Consider the following 12,456-nt stretch of genomic DNA (forward strand, 5'->3'; position numbering starts at 1 on the left):
GGCAGCTGCTGTTAAGCTTCATTAGAACTGCTCCTTGACTAATTCCCTTTCCACTTGAAGCCTAAACACAAAGGAGACAGACGAGCCTGTGCTGTTTAGATGGATACAGATTAAGCTAGGGAGAAAACATGACAAAAATATGATCTGTTAAAATGCAAAGCAGTTTCCCAAGCATGAGGTCACTGTAGCATCCCACTGGGCACACACTGGTTGAATCAACGTTGTTTCCACCTCATTTCAATGAAATGTTCCCAGTGGGATACTGTCATGCTGTATTTTATTTGTGTTTGTTGTGTATTTAATGTATGTACTGTTGAGTTTTTGTTTTCCATCAATAGCTCTAGAAACCATCAATTTTCAGAAACTGAGCCCAGAGGGATTTAAGTATCTGGATGCAATTCAAGTGAGTGAATGTATTGAGGTGTGTTCAGATGATCGTCTACTAATATTTATCATTAGATTTATCCAGCTCCTGTATTGTAATTGATCAGTTACTCAGTTTCATCTGACATCTCTTGATAAAACAGAGGATATTAGCTCTTTAGTTTTAATCTGTGAAATAAGTTGCTTTGAACCACAGTCTTTGGATGCCTATAGACTTGGCCGAGTTTTTCAGAAGTTATCTGATTGGATTTCGGCAATCAGATAGGATTAAATGCAAAAAAGCTTTTTGAGAAATGTTTGTTAATTTATGGGAAAAAAACTGAAGTACCACATTTACATAAGTATTCAGACCCTTTACTCAGTACTTTGTTAAAGCACCTTTGGCAGTGATTACAGCCTCAAGTCTTCTTGGGTATGATGCTACATGCTTGGCACACCTGTATTTGGGGAGTTTCTCCCGTTATTCTCTGCAGATCCTCTCAAGCTCTGTCAGGATGGATGGGGAGCATCTCTGCACAGCTATTTTTAGGCCTCTCCAGATATGTTAGATCGGGTTCATGTCTGGGCTGTGGCTGGGCCACTCAAGGACATTCAGAGACTTGTCCCAAAGCCACTCCTACATTGTCTTGGCTGTGTGCTTTGGGTTGTTGTCCTGCTGGAAGGTGAACCTTCGCCCCAGTCTGAGGTCCTGAGTGCTCTGGAGCAAGTTTTCATCAATAATCTTTGTACTTTTCTCCGTTCATCTTTACCTCGATCCTGACTAGTCTCCCATTCCCTGTCCCCAAACTCCAAGCGGGCTGTAATGTGCCTTTTATTGAGCAGTGGCTTCCATCTGGCCACTCTACCATAAAGGCCTGATTGGTGGAGTGCTGTAGAGATGGTTGTCCTTCTGGAAAGTTCTCCCATCTCCACAGAGGAACTCTGGAGCTCTGTCAGAGTGACCATTGGGTTCTTGGTCACCTCCTTGACCAAAGCCCTTCTCCCCTATTACTCAGTTTGGCCGGGCGGCCAGCTCTAGGAAGAGTCTTGGTGGTTCCAAACTTCTTCTATTTAAGAATGGGGTACCCTTCCCCAGATCTGTGCCTCGACACAATCCTGTCTCGGAGTTCTACGGACAGCTCCTTCGACATCATGGCTTGGTTTTTTCTCTGACATGCACTATCAACTGTGGGACCTTATATAGACAGGCATGTGCTTTTCTAAATCATGTCCAGTCAATTTAATTTCCTACAGGTGTACTCCAATCAAATTGTAGAAACATCTCAAGAATGACCAATGGAAACATGATGCACTTGAGCTCAATTTCGAGTCTAATAGCAAAGGGTCTGAATATAAATAAGGTTTTCCTGTTTTTTATTTTTAATAAATGTGAAAAAATGGCGAAAACCTGTTTTCACTTCGTCATCGTGGGATATTGTGTGTAGATTGATGGGGAAAACAAATAGAATAAGACTGTAACGTAACAAAATGTGGAAAAAGTGAAGAGGTTTGAATACTTTCCAAATGCACTGTAACTTTTTAAAAACTGGTCCCTGATGTTCATGGAGTAAATACTGTGTCTACAAGGAGTAACATACAGTGCCTTGCGAAAGTATTCGGCCCCCTTGAACTTTGCGACCTTTTGCCACATTTCAGGCTTCAAACATAAAGATATAAAACTGTATTTTTTTGTGAAGAATCAACAACAAGTGGGACACAATCATGAAGTGGAACGACATTTATTGGATATTTCAAACTTTTTTAACAAATCAAAAACTGAAAAATTGGGCGTGCAAAATTATTCAGCCCCTTGTGCAGCAAACTCTCTCCAGAAGTTCAGTGAGGATCTCTGAATGATCCAATGTTGACCTAAATGACTAATGATGATAAATACAATCCACCTGTGTGTAATCAAGTCTCCGTATAAATGTACCTGCACTGTGATAGTCTCAGAGGTCCGTTAAAAGCGCAGAGAGCATCATGAAGAACAAGGAACACACCAGGCATGTCCGAGATACTGTTGTGAAGAAGTTTAAAGCCGGATTTGGATACAAAAAGATTTCCCAAGCTTAAAACATCCCAAGGAGCACTGTGCAAGCGATAATATTGAAATGGAAGGAGTATCAGACCACTGCAAATCTACCAAGACCTGGCCGTCCCTCTAAACTTTCAGCTCATACAAGGAGAAGACTGATCAGAGATGCAGCCAAGAGGCCCAAGATCACTCTGGATGAACTGCAGAGATCTACAGCTGAGGTGGGAGACTCTGTCCATAGGACAACAATCAGTCGTATATTGCACAAATCTGGCCTTTATGGAAGAGTGGCAAGAAGAAAGCCATTTCTTAAAGATATCCATAAAAAGTGTTGTTTAAAGTTTGCCACAAGCCACCTGGGAGACACACCAAACATGTGGAAGAAGGTGCTCTGGTCAGATGAAACCAAAATTGAACTTTTTGGCAACAATGCAAAACGTTATGTTTGGCGTAAAAGCAACACAGCTCATCACCCTGAACACACCATCCCCACTGTCAAACATGGTGGTGGCAGCATCATGGTTTGGGCCTGCTTTTCTTCAGCAGGGACAGGGAAGATGGTTAAAATTGATGGGAAGATGGATGGAACCAAATACAGGATCATTCTGGAAGAAAACCTGATGGAGTCTGCAAAAGACCTGAGACTGGGACGGAGATTTGTCTTCCAACAAGACAATGATCCAAAACATAAAGCAAAATCTACAATGGAATGGTTCAAAAATAAACATATCCAGGTGTTAGAATGGCCAAGTCAAAGTCCAGACCTGAATCCAATCGAGAATCTGTGGAAAGAACTGAAAACTGCTGTTCACAAATGCTCTCCATCCAACCTCACTGAGCTCGAGCTGTTTTGCAAGGAGGAATAGGAAAGAATTTCAGTCTCTCGATGTGCAAAACTGATAGAGACATACCCCAAGCGACTTACAGCTGTAATCGCAGCAAAAGGTGGCGCTACAAAGTATTAACTTAAGGGGGCTGAATAATTTTGCACGCCCAATTTTTCAGTTTTTGATTTGTTAAAAAAGTTTGAAATATCCAATAAATGTCGTTCCACTTCATGATTGTGTCCCACTTGTTGTTGATTCTTCACAAAAAAATACAGTTTTATATCTTTATGTTTGAAACCTGAAATGTGGTTTCAAACGTAAAGGTCGCAAAGTTCAAGGGGGCCGAATACTTTCGCAAGGTACTGTCGGCAGACTCAGTAGCCTCGGTTTTTCGGATGACTGCCTTGACTGGTTCACCAATTACTTTGCAGACAGAGTTCAGTGTGTCAAATCGGAGGGCATGCTGTCCGGTCCTCTGGCAGTCTCTATGGGGGTGCCACAGGGTTCAATTCTCGGGCCGACTCTTTTCTCTGTATATATCAATGATGTTGCTCTTGCTGCGGGCGATTCCCTGATCCACCTCTACGCAGACGACACCATTCTATATACTTTCGGCTCGTCATTGGACACTGTGCTATCTAACCTCCAAACAAGCTTCAATGCCATACAACACTCCTTCCGTGGCCTCCAACTGCTCTTAAACGCTAGTAAAACCAAATGCATGCTTTTCAACCGATCGCTGCCTGCACCCGCATGCCCGACTAGCATCACCACCCTGGATGGTTCCGACCTTGAATATGTGGACATCTATAAGTACCTAGGTGTCTGGCTAGACTGCAAACTCTCCTTCCAGACCCATATCAAACATCTCCAATCGAAAATCAAATCAAGAGTCGGCTTTCTATTCCGCAACAAAGCCTCCTTCACTCACGCCGCCAAGCTTACCCTAGTAAAACTGACTATCCTTCCGATCCTCGACTTCGGCGACGTCATCTACAAAATGGCTTCCAACACTCTACTCAGCAAACTGGATGCAGTCTATCACAGTGCCATCCGTTTTGTCACTAAAGCACCTTATACCACCCACCACTGCGACCTGTATGCTCTAGTCGGCTGGCCCTCGTTACATATTTGTCGCCAGACCCACTGGCTCCAGGTCATCTACAAGTCCATGCTAGGTAAAGCTCCGCCTTATCTCAGTTCACTGGTCACGATGGCAACACCCATCCATAGCACGCGCTCCAGCAGGTGTATCTCACTGATCATCCCTAAAGCCAACACCTCATTTGGCCGCCTTTCGTTCCAGTACTCTGCTGCCTGTGACTGGAACGAATTGCAAAAATCGCTGAAGTTGGAGACTTTTATCTCCCTCACCAACTTCAAACATCAGCTATCTGAGCAGCTAACCGATCGCTGCTGCTGTACATAGTCTATTGGTAAATATCCCACCCATTTTCACCTACCTCATCCCCATACTGTTTTTATTTATTTACTTGCTCTTTTGCACACCAATATCTCTACCTGTACATGACCATCTGATCATTTATCACTCCAGTGTTAATCTGCAAAATTGTAATTATTCGCCTACCTCCTCATGCCTTTTGCACACATTGTATATAGACTCCCCCCTTTGTTTTCTACTGTGTTATTGACTTGTTAATTGTTTATTCCATGTGTAACTCTGTGTTGTCTGCTCACACTGCTATGCTTTATCTTGGCCAGGTCGCAGTTGCAAATGAGAACTTGTTCTCAACTGGCCTACCTGGTTAAATAAAGGTTAAAAAAAATATATAAAAAAAATAATATTTTATTTGTACCTCTCTTTTGAACATTCCCTTTCCTAATTCCTCTAGCCCCAGAAGCCCAAGATGGTGATGGAGTATTGGTCTGGGTGGTTTGACCTCTGGGGTGACCTTCACCATGTTTTTGCTGCTGAGGGTAAGTCATATTTCCTCAAGCAGCAGGACCTTTGCCACACCGCATGAGTCCCACTTCATAGATTGGTCACATGGTGCTTAGCATATGGTCAGTTCTCCTTTGTGATATGTTTCTGTCAGAAATTAATATGCTTTCCATGTGTGCTTATTTCCAAGCCAAGCATCATAAACTTTTATTCCCACCAAAATTGTATTTTGATCCATGTAGTCAATTTCAACTGAACCAAGCTGTGATTTGTGTACTGTTTTATACTGTGTTATGCTTTTATCCAGGCCTTCAGTGTCTAGAACCTTCAAAATAAATGGAAACAGCAAAGTCCCGATGGTCACCCTACATGTGTATATACACTCAATAGAAGAGTATTCCATGCAGTACATTCCATGCAGTACCTACATGTGAATCATTCTCTCTCAGCAGGGAACAGTACAGTATGTGAAAGGGCTACTGACTAACCGTTTAATACACACACACACCTTCCGCATAAAACTGTAGCAACTGCTTGCTTTGGGATATTTTGGTCATGATGGTGATAAATAAAAATAAATAAATAATTTTTTTCATAATTTCAGTGCATCACTGCAGTAAATACTTGTCAGTTGTCATACAGCTTGGCACTCAGTTGTGGATGTGTATTAATGTCATGTAGATTTCCCAGACTGTCCTTCTTATGTTGAACAACAGCCAATGATGACTAGGGTCCCCAGGCCTGGTTTTGTCCACCTGTCATTGTCAGCAGCATCCACGTCTATCTCGCACACACAGGATCAAAATCAAATCAAATTGTATTTGTCACATGCGCCGAATACAACAGGTGTAGACCTTACCGTGAAATGGTTACTTACAAGCCCTTAACCAACAATGCAGTTCAAGAAATAGAGTTAAGAAAATATTTACTAAATAAACAAAAGTAAAAAATAAAAAGTAACACAATAAAATAACAATAATGAGGCTATAGACGGGGTGCCGGTACTGAGTCAATGTGTGAGGGCACAGGTTAATTGAGGTAATTTGTACATGTAGGTAGAGGTAAAGTGACTATGCATAGATAATAAACAGCAAGTAGCAGCAGTGTCACTGTGAATAGTCCAGGTAGCCATTTGATTAATTGTTCAGCAGTCTTATGCCTTGGGGGTAGAAGCTATTAAGGAGCCTTTTGGACCTAGACTTGGCACTGCGGTACCACTTGCCGTGCGGCAGCAGAGAGAACAGTTTATGACTTGGGTGACTTGCTAAACAAGGCATGCTCTGTCACTCCATGCTTGTTATTCATTATCTGGCTGCCCTTAATTTAAATCAGTAAAGTCAGCTCAATTTGAATGTCTAATTAAACATTTGTCTATGTTCTAAACTCAGCAAAAAAGAAACGTCCTCTCACTGTCAACTGCGTTTATTTTCAGAAAACTTAACATGTGTAAATATTTTTATGAACATAAGATTCAACAACAGAGACATAAACTGAACAAGTTCCACAGACATGTGACTAACATAAATTGAATAATGTGTCCCTGAACAAAGAGGGGTGGGGATTTGCCAGTAATTGCTGTGAGATGTTACCCCACTCTTCCACCAAGGCACCTGCAAGTTCCCAGACATTTCTGGGGGGAATGGCTCTAGCCCTCACCCTCCGATCCAACAGGTCCCAGACGTGCTCAATGGGATTGAGATACGGGCTCTTCGCTGGCCATGGCAGAACACTGACATTCCTGTCTTGCAGGAAATCACACACAGAACGAGCAGTATGGCTGGTGGAATTGTCATGCTGGAGGGTCATGTCAGGATGAGCCTGCAGGAAGGGTACCACATGAGGGAGGAGGATGTCTTCCCTGTAACGCACATCGTTGAGATTGCCTGCAATGACAACAAGCTCAGTCAGATGATGCTGTTTACACACCACCCCAGACCATGACGGACCCTCCACCTCCAAATCGATCCCGCTCCAGAGTACAGGCCTCGGTGTAACGCTCATTCCTTTCGACGATAAACACAAATCCAACCATCACCCCTGGTGAGACAAAACCGCGACTCGTCAGTGAAGAGCACTTTTTGCCAGTCCTGTCTGGTCCAGCGACGGTGGGTTTGTGCCCATAGGCAACATTGTTGCCGGTGATGTCTGGTGAGGACCTGCCTTACAACAGGCCTACAAGCCCTCAGTCCAGCCTCTCTCAGCCTATTGCAGACAGACTTGAGCACTGATGGAGGGATTGTGCGATCCTGGTGTAACTCGGGCAGTTGTTGTTGCCATCCTGTACCTGTCCCGCAGCTGTGATGTTCGGATGTACTGATCCTGTGCAGGTGTTGTTACACATGGTCTGTCACTGCAAAGATGATCAGCTGTCCGTCCTGTAGCGCTGTCTTATGCATCTCACAGTGCGGACATTGCAATGTATTGCCCTGGCCACATCTGCAGTCCTCATGCCTCCTTGCAGCATGCCTATGACACGTTCACGCAGATGAGCAGGGACCCTGGGCATCTTTCTTTTGGTGTTTTTCAGAGTCAGTAGAAAGGCCTCTTTAGTGTCCTAAGTTTTCATAATGGTGACTTTAATTGCTTGTTTATGGTTCATTGAACAAGCATGGGAAACAGTGTTTAAACCCTTTACAATGAAGATCTGTGACGTTATTTGGATTTTTACAAATTATCTTTGAAAGACAGGGTCCTGAAAAAGGGAGTTTATATCAGTAGTTCAAACTTTTTCCCACGGTGCCCCCCTTGGAGAATTGGAGAACATTGGGGAATATCCCTATCCCCCCAACAATGTCTGTGGTCTTAAAAAACGAAATAAAGAAAATGTTAGCGGACATGGGCTAGTTGATCTGGACATTTCTGAAAAGTTATGAATAGCTCTCTAAGGTATGCAATGACTAACATGACAAGAGGAACTGATGATCCACTACCCAATTTCGAAATTGCACCTTGTGCATTCTACTATTACAACATTCAAGAGTAAGTTTAATGCCAGACTGAGTTCCTTAATTGAAAAAAAAGATTGGGAACCACTGTTCTATGCAATATGTGTAGCTAATCAGTATGTTGAGGCAGGAGATTTTGAATGGGGATCGGGTTGTTCCTATAATGACTTATAGTTAAGTGTAATAAGGTGTGGCAGGTTTAATCTATATGGCAATTTAACTGATTTTAAGGGCAATAGGACACTTGCAACGAGGTCAATTGCTTGTCAAATGTTATCATACTTTTTGTTTTACTATTGGGCTCCCTGCTACAGCTCTTGAATATAGAGGTAGAGTTTATAGCAATGGATATGATACAGGTATTACGTGCATGTCTCTGTACCCATCGGTAGTAAGTTATCATTTGTCACCCTTCTTTGGCAGACATGGTTGCTATTGTGACGGAAATCCTGAAACAGGATGCATCAATCAATCTTTACATGTTCCACGGAGGAACTAATTTTGGCTTCATGAACGGGGCTTTTGCAATTGCCACGCCCATGCCTAAGCCAATGGTAACAAGCTATGGTAAGTTCTATTTAGATCTTTGTTTTAAAACCAATATGTTCTCATAGTTTACCTTGTTATTTCTCTTTATTGAAACATATCTCTGATAAGGATTGTACACCAGCCAGTTGTGCAGGCAATGTTACAGTAATGCACCGTCAATGTACTGTTTGTAAAGGCCAGTAGATGGGGCTGTCACTCCTCAACAGTGCTTGACCTCAGGCTGCATTTTAGCACTCACTGCATAATTAATTAATCAGCTAATAAAATGCATGGGAAATGTAAAAGAAAGACTGTATGATGGGTTTTATATCCTGTTTGGGACTGTTGAAATTGTAACAACCTCGCTACTCAGGAGAATGACATTAATGTCAAACACAGTAACAGTGGCACATTGGCACCTGCTCTTTCACCTTCAAGTTTATCAGTAGTCTGTATTTGCATTTTATTTTCTCCACTGCCTCTTGCCTCCATCCAAACTCCTGCAGCCGTATCTGTCAAGATAACCACAAAATATGTCTCCTGCTGGCTAAGATGTTTGAAAGGAGCAGAGTGAAACTCATCGGACACGGGAGGAGGTATCCCCGCCTCTCGCTCCTCGTGCCTCTTGCTGTTCTGATAGTAGCATTATCTTTTCAGATTACGATGCTCCGTTATCTGAGGCAGGGGATTACACCACCAAGTACACTCTTCTGAGGAATGTATTGAGCCGCTATCACAGTGAGTGTCGCCGTGAGGGGCTCTTTGTATCATTCTCCAAAGTCACTTAATAAGACCCTATGGGGAACATTGAGTCTGTCTTGTCCAATCAGAGATGAGTGTGTGAGATTGATGCTGGGTATGGTGAACTACAGGTGCGTTTCTAAAACTCCCCTCCCCCCTCCTGGGTGCATGTTTTTGTTTTTTTGCCCTAGCACTACAAAGCTGATTCAAATAACCAACTCATCATCAAGCGGGGAGGGGGGGGGGACACACACACACCCAGGAACGAGTTTGAGATACCCTGGACTACAGTACAGCAGGGATAGGAGGGGACATCAGATTAGGGACATGCCCCACCTCCCACCCCTCAAACATACAGTCAGAGCAATCTTGCATTTATCCAGCCTCCCGGTAAACTAAGATCTTAACATGTTTCATCCTTACGTTGTGCAGTATGTTGAACAATGAGCATTGACCTGGATGAGAGTGGTCACTAAAGCGTGCGTCTATGTTCTATTCAGCACCACATGACCTAATTCTGTGTTAAGATCCAACTTGATATATGCTATTGTTTGGCTCTCAGCTCATGAGTTTCATGAGTCATGCATACCCTGTGTAAGTAAGTAGCCTTGCACAAGCCTTGGCTTTTGCAAGCCGGAATGGTTTATAGGAGCAGGAGCCTTTCTCCTGTTTCTATAGAATGAGGCACCTTAATGTACAGTACAAGTGCACCCCCTGGACAGGATGCTAGTCTATCACAGGGCTTTTGGCTCTCAGCTCATATGAGTTTTGTGAGTAATGCGTACCCATAGTCACAGACTAAAACATTATCTCTAATAATTGACCATAAATAGAACGAAAATACTGTCAATTCAATATCTAACACTTGGTTTAATAACATTAAATAAATAGTATTGTTCTTCAAAATGGACAATTGATGCTGTAGTGGTTAAAAGCCAAGGTAATATGATTTGATTATGCATGTGGCAGGCAGTCCAACTTGCACAACATTCTTTAAATTGAGTTCAAATATCAATCCACTGTAGAATCCAATGACATTAAAGTTTCAAGTTTATAAACTGCAGCTGATAACTTTGTCAGGCAGCTCACACAATACCAAACAGCACAAGTGTGAAACAGCAATTTGCTCCAAAGAAATACTTGGCTTTTAAACTCTGAATGCCATTTCAGGACTAGGTGATTTTTGCCACCCATTAGCCCCTTTTAGTGGCCCAGATGTTGAACATAGTGGTAGGGGAGCACTTTCCACCAATAACCCTAAGTGGCTGCAGGTTTCTCAGAGTGCTTCAACACCTTAAAGAGGGCTGGAGGATATCTCTTACAGAGCACCAACATTGAGCTCCAACAGTTGGAAAAGGGAGAATGGGTATGATTGTGTGACCTGTACTACCAGCTGGATGCTGCTACTCCTGTCAAGTTCAGATTTTTTCCCAGTAATTATCTTAAAAACCTGGATTATTTCCTGAGTCACAGATGTTTTCCACTTCTGCATTTATCTGGACTTGTCATTTGTCACATACCACTGTATGCAGAGGTCAAAATGATCATATGAAATGATTGTTGTGACAAAAATAAATAGATTTAATTATTGTAATCGATCATTTATATTATCTATCAATGACAGTCTGAATAAACAGTTCATTTTATATATATATATATATATATATATATATATATATATATATATATATATATAATATATATCACACCCTGGCCATAGAGGCTTTTATTCTATATTTTGGTTAGACCAGGGTGTGACTAGGGTGGGCATTCTAGTTTCTTTATTTCTATGTTTTCTGTTTCTATGTTTTGGCCAGGTATGGTTCTCAATCAGGGACAGCTGTCTATCGTCGTCGCTGATTGGGACTCATACTTAGGCAGCCTGTTTTGCCACCTTAGTTGTGGGTAGTTGTCTTTGTTATAGTGGCTTGTATAGCCCTGGTAAGCGTCGTTTTTGTTGGCGACATTTATAATAAAGTGAAATGTAAGCTCACAACGCTGCACCTTGGTCCGGTCATTTCCCTGTCGCCATTTGTGACAATATAACTCCAGCTAGTAGTTAGGTTTGTTAAAATAGAGTCCTAACACAATATAGTGCTATATATACAGTATATATATATACAGTGCCTTGCGAAAGTATTCGGCCCCCTTGAACTTTGCGACCTCTTGCCACATTTCAGGCTTCAAACATAAAGATATAAAACTGTATTTTTTTGTGAAGAATCAACAACAAGTGGGACACAATCATGAAGTGGAACGACATTTATTGGATATTTCAAACTTTTTTAACAAATCAAAAACTGAAAAATTGGGCGTGCAAAATTATTCAGCCCCCTTAAGTTAATACTTTGTAGCGCCACCTTTTGCTGCCATTACAGCTGTAAGTCGCTTGGGGTATGTCTCTATCAGTTTTGCACATCGAGAGACTAAATTTTTTTCCCATTCCTCCTTGCAAAACAGCTCGAGCTCAGTGAGGTTGGATGGAGAGCATTTGTGAACAGCAGTTTTCAGTTCTTTCCACAGATTCTCGATTGGATTCGATTGGACTTTGACTTGGCCATTCTAACACCTGGATATGTTTATTTTTGAACCATTCCATTGTAGATTTTGCTTTATGTTTTGGATCATTGTCTTGTTGGAAGACAAATCTCTGTCCCAGTCTCAGGTCTTTTGCAGACTCCATCAGGTTTTCTTCCAGAATGGTCCTGTATTTGGCTCCATCCATCTTCCCATCAATTTTAACCATCTTCCCTGTCCCTGCTGAAGAAAAGCAGGCCCAAACCATGATGCTGCCACCACCATGTTTGACAGTGGGGATGGTGTGTTCAGGGTGATGAGCTGTGTTGCTTTTACGCCAAACATAACGTTTTGCATTGTTGCCAAAAAGTTCAATTTTGGTTTCATCTGACCAGAGCACCTTCTTCCACATGTTTGGTGTGTCTCCCAGGTGGCTTGTGGCAAACTTTAAAAACACTTTTTATGGATATCTTTAAGAAATGGCTTTCTTCTTGCCACTCTTCCATAAAGGCCAGATTTGTGCAATAAACGACTGATTGTTGTCCTATGGACAGAGTCTCCCACCTCAGCTGTAGATCTCTGCAGTTCATCCAGAGT

General features: G+C 42.2%; 1 protein-coding gene across 4 annotated transcripts in view; it reads left to right on the forward strand.

Moving 5' to 3' along the window:
• LOC112265619 (beta-galactosidase-1-like protein 2) overlaps nt 1-12,456 on the forward strand; it is a 28,864-nt gene that overhangs the window by 2,831 nt on the left and 13,577 nt on the right. For all 4 annotated transcript variants that reach the window (XM_024443125.2, XM_024443124.2, XM_024443126.2 and 1 more), the window contains exons 8-11: nt 339-403; nt 5,079-5,163; nt 8,497-8,640; nt 9,259-9,339. In XM_024443125.2, coding sequence (XP_024298893.1) covers nt 339-403; nt 5,079-5,163; nt 8,497-8,640; nt 9,259-9,339 — 375 coding nt within the window. The remainder of the gene's footprint in view (nt 1-338; nt 404-5,078; nt 5,164-8,496; nt 8,641-9,258; nt 9,340-12,456) is intronic.

The sequence above is a fragment of the Oncorhynchus tshawytscha genome, linkage group LG13 (assembly GCF_018296145.1).
Source record: "Oncorhynchus tshawytscha isolate Ot180627B linkage group LG13, Otsh_v2.0, whole genome shotgun sequence".
NCBI lineage: Eukaryota > Metazoa > Chordata > Actinopteri > Salmoniformes > Salmonidae > Oncorhynchus > Oncorhynchus tshawytscha.